Source organism: Pinus tabuliformis, chromosome 4_1, assembly GCF_031772625.1.
Source record: "Pinus tabuliformis cultivar Carrire ecotype Pingquan chromosome 4_1, CPIR1, whole genome shotgun sequence".
NCBI lineage: Eukaryota > Viridiplantae > Streptophyta > Pinopsida > Pinales > Pinaceae > Pinus > Pinus tabuliformis.
This window is the reverse complement of record NC_142303.1, coordinates 806,539,971-806,541,577: the sequence shown is the minus strand read 5'-3', so window position 1 is coordinate 806,541,577 and position 1,607 is coordinate 806,539,971. Positions and strand designations below refer to the sequence as shown.

The 1,607-nt window shown below is 40.4% G+C and overlaps 1 protein-coding gene across 1 annotated transcript; it reads left to right on the top strand.

Moving 5' to 3' along the window:
* The first annotated feature begins 239 nt into the window (after positions 1-239).
* LOC149178673 (uncharacterized) lies at positions 240-1,377 on the top strand. The gene is made up of 2 exons (XM_089423692.1): positions 240-617; positions 1,012-1,377. Exons 1-2 carry the CDS (start codon positions 428-430, stop codon positions 1,281-1,283), a joined length of 462 nt encoding a protein of 153 aa, XP_089279818.1. The 5' UTR covers positions 240-427; the 3' UTR covers positions 1,284-1,377.
* The last annotated feature ends 230 nt before the right edge of the window (positions 1,378-1,607 follow it).

Here is a 1,607-nt window from a genome sequence, read left to right as displayed (position 1 = left end):
CGAAAAAACCGGCGGTATCGGTTGGAACCCGCCGAAAAATATGCAACACCTTGCTTTAGGGTACCTTTTAATGCCCTGTAAGTTTAGGTTGCGCACCGTTGGATTTAAAATAACTTTAATCCGATGGTGCGCATCCTTGACTTACAAAGCCGTAAAAGCCTGCAACAGGGTGCTTCTTGCTACCCAGCATGGCCGCGATAGTTGGAAGGGTAAGCTCGCGTGCAGTACCTGTGTGGCTTCTTGCTACCCAGCATGGCCGCGATAGTTGGAAGGGTAAGCTCGCGTGCAGTACCTGTGTGGGGCTGCAGTTTCTTGTGCTTTCCTCGAAATCGGTTTGGGAGTCGGTCGATTCCATCACACGCCATCTGTGATATATATATTCATTCTCCGCAGCGTTTAACTTCACGGCAAAGTATTGATCGAGTCTATGGATGTAATGCCTGCTACTGCCATGGCAAAAGCCAGCGTGGCTGATCATGCTCTGGGCCGGTTATTGCCTCCCGATGCAAAGATTTTGAGATCAGTCGGTAAATCACGGGCTTCCCAAATTCACATGACAAAAAAAAGAGGTCCAATTAAAGCTGAGAGCTCAGGGAGCAGCAACCAATTTTGGTCAGGTACTTTCAATTATTCATTTCCAGCTTAATAGTTTTCATTTATAGATACAGAGCTAAGAAGGATTTTTGCAGGTTAGAGCCTCGCTCTCTCCTACATAATTTGACTGAATTTGGCGATGAAAATTATTGATTTCAAAAATGAAATAACAGTCTAATGTATTGATGAAGAATCGAGATTTAAAAATGAAATTCGGTAATTTCAAAATTCTAGATTTAGTCTCACTTTCAGTAGTAATAAAAATTAGAAATTCTCTTCCAAAATTTATAAAAGGATCCCTGATTCTGTAAGTTTCTGATTGCTACACAAATAGCCTATACCATTCTGCTAGAGTTTTGTCCGTGTCACGAAATTGAAAACAAAAATTGACGGTAATTTTTAAAAATGTGATTGCAGAAGGCGCAAGCAGCGTGGACGCAGAGTTGATAGTGTTGAGAAAACGGATGCACGAGCTGAGATTGCACGAAAGAAACTACTCTCCTCCGCAGCACTGGATGAAATGGGAGAAGGATTGGTCCCTTACTTATGCTTCAGATGTGTGTGAAGTCATGGGATTGTTGCAGAACAAGTTCATGAACACCAGACCTTGCATTGCCATGGCTTCTCTGGTCTTGATATCGTTAAGCGTCCCTGCATCTCTGTTGCTTCTCCTCTCTAGGCTCCTCTGAGCACATTTGGTGTCTAGTTTCTGACCAAAAACTTTACATGTCTAAGCTGTAAAACAGTTATCATCTTAAATAGATAATATTCTCTTAACCCTAATCCCGTAAAATTACAAAAAAAACACTCTTGTTAGCGTTACACGTATATTGTACAGCAGCTCGTTCCTTTTAAAAGAATGGAAAAGGAAATATTATAAAAGGGCAGTCAAATGCATGCTAACAAAAATTATCAGCATAAAATTATATCATAGTTTATGATCTAAATTTATGACAAGGATAAAGAAATTCTGCTTTACTGAATAAATTAGCATTATCCTACCCACCATTTGA

Excerpts from the sequence above, each read along its gene's own strand:
- LOC149178673 (XM_089423692.1), top strand. The coding sequence starts at position 428 with ATGGATGTAATGCCTGCTACTGCCATGGCAAAAGCCAGCGTGGCTGAT. Across the intron at positions 618-1,011 it reads CAGCAACCAATTTTGGTCAG|AAGGCGCAAGCAGCGTGGAC; the intron begins GTACTTTCAATT and ends ATGTGATTGCAG.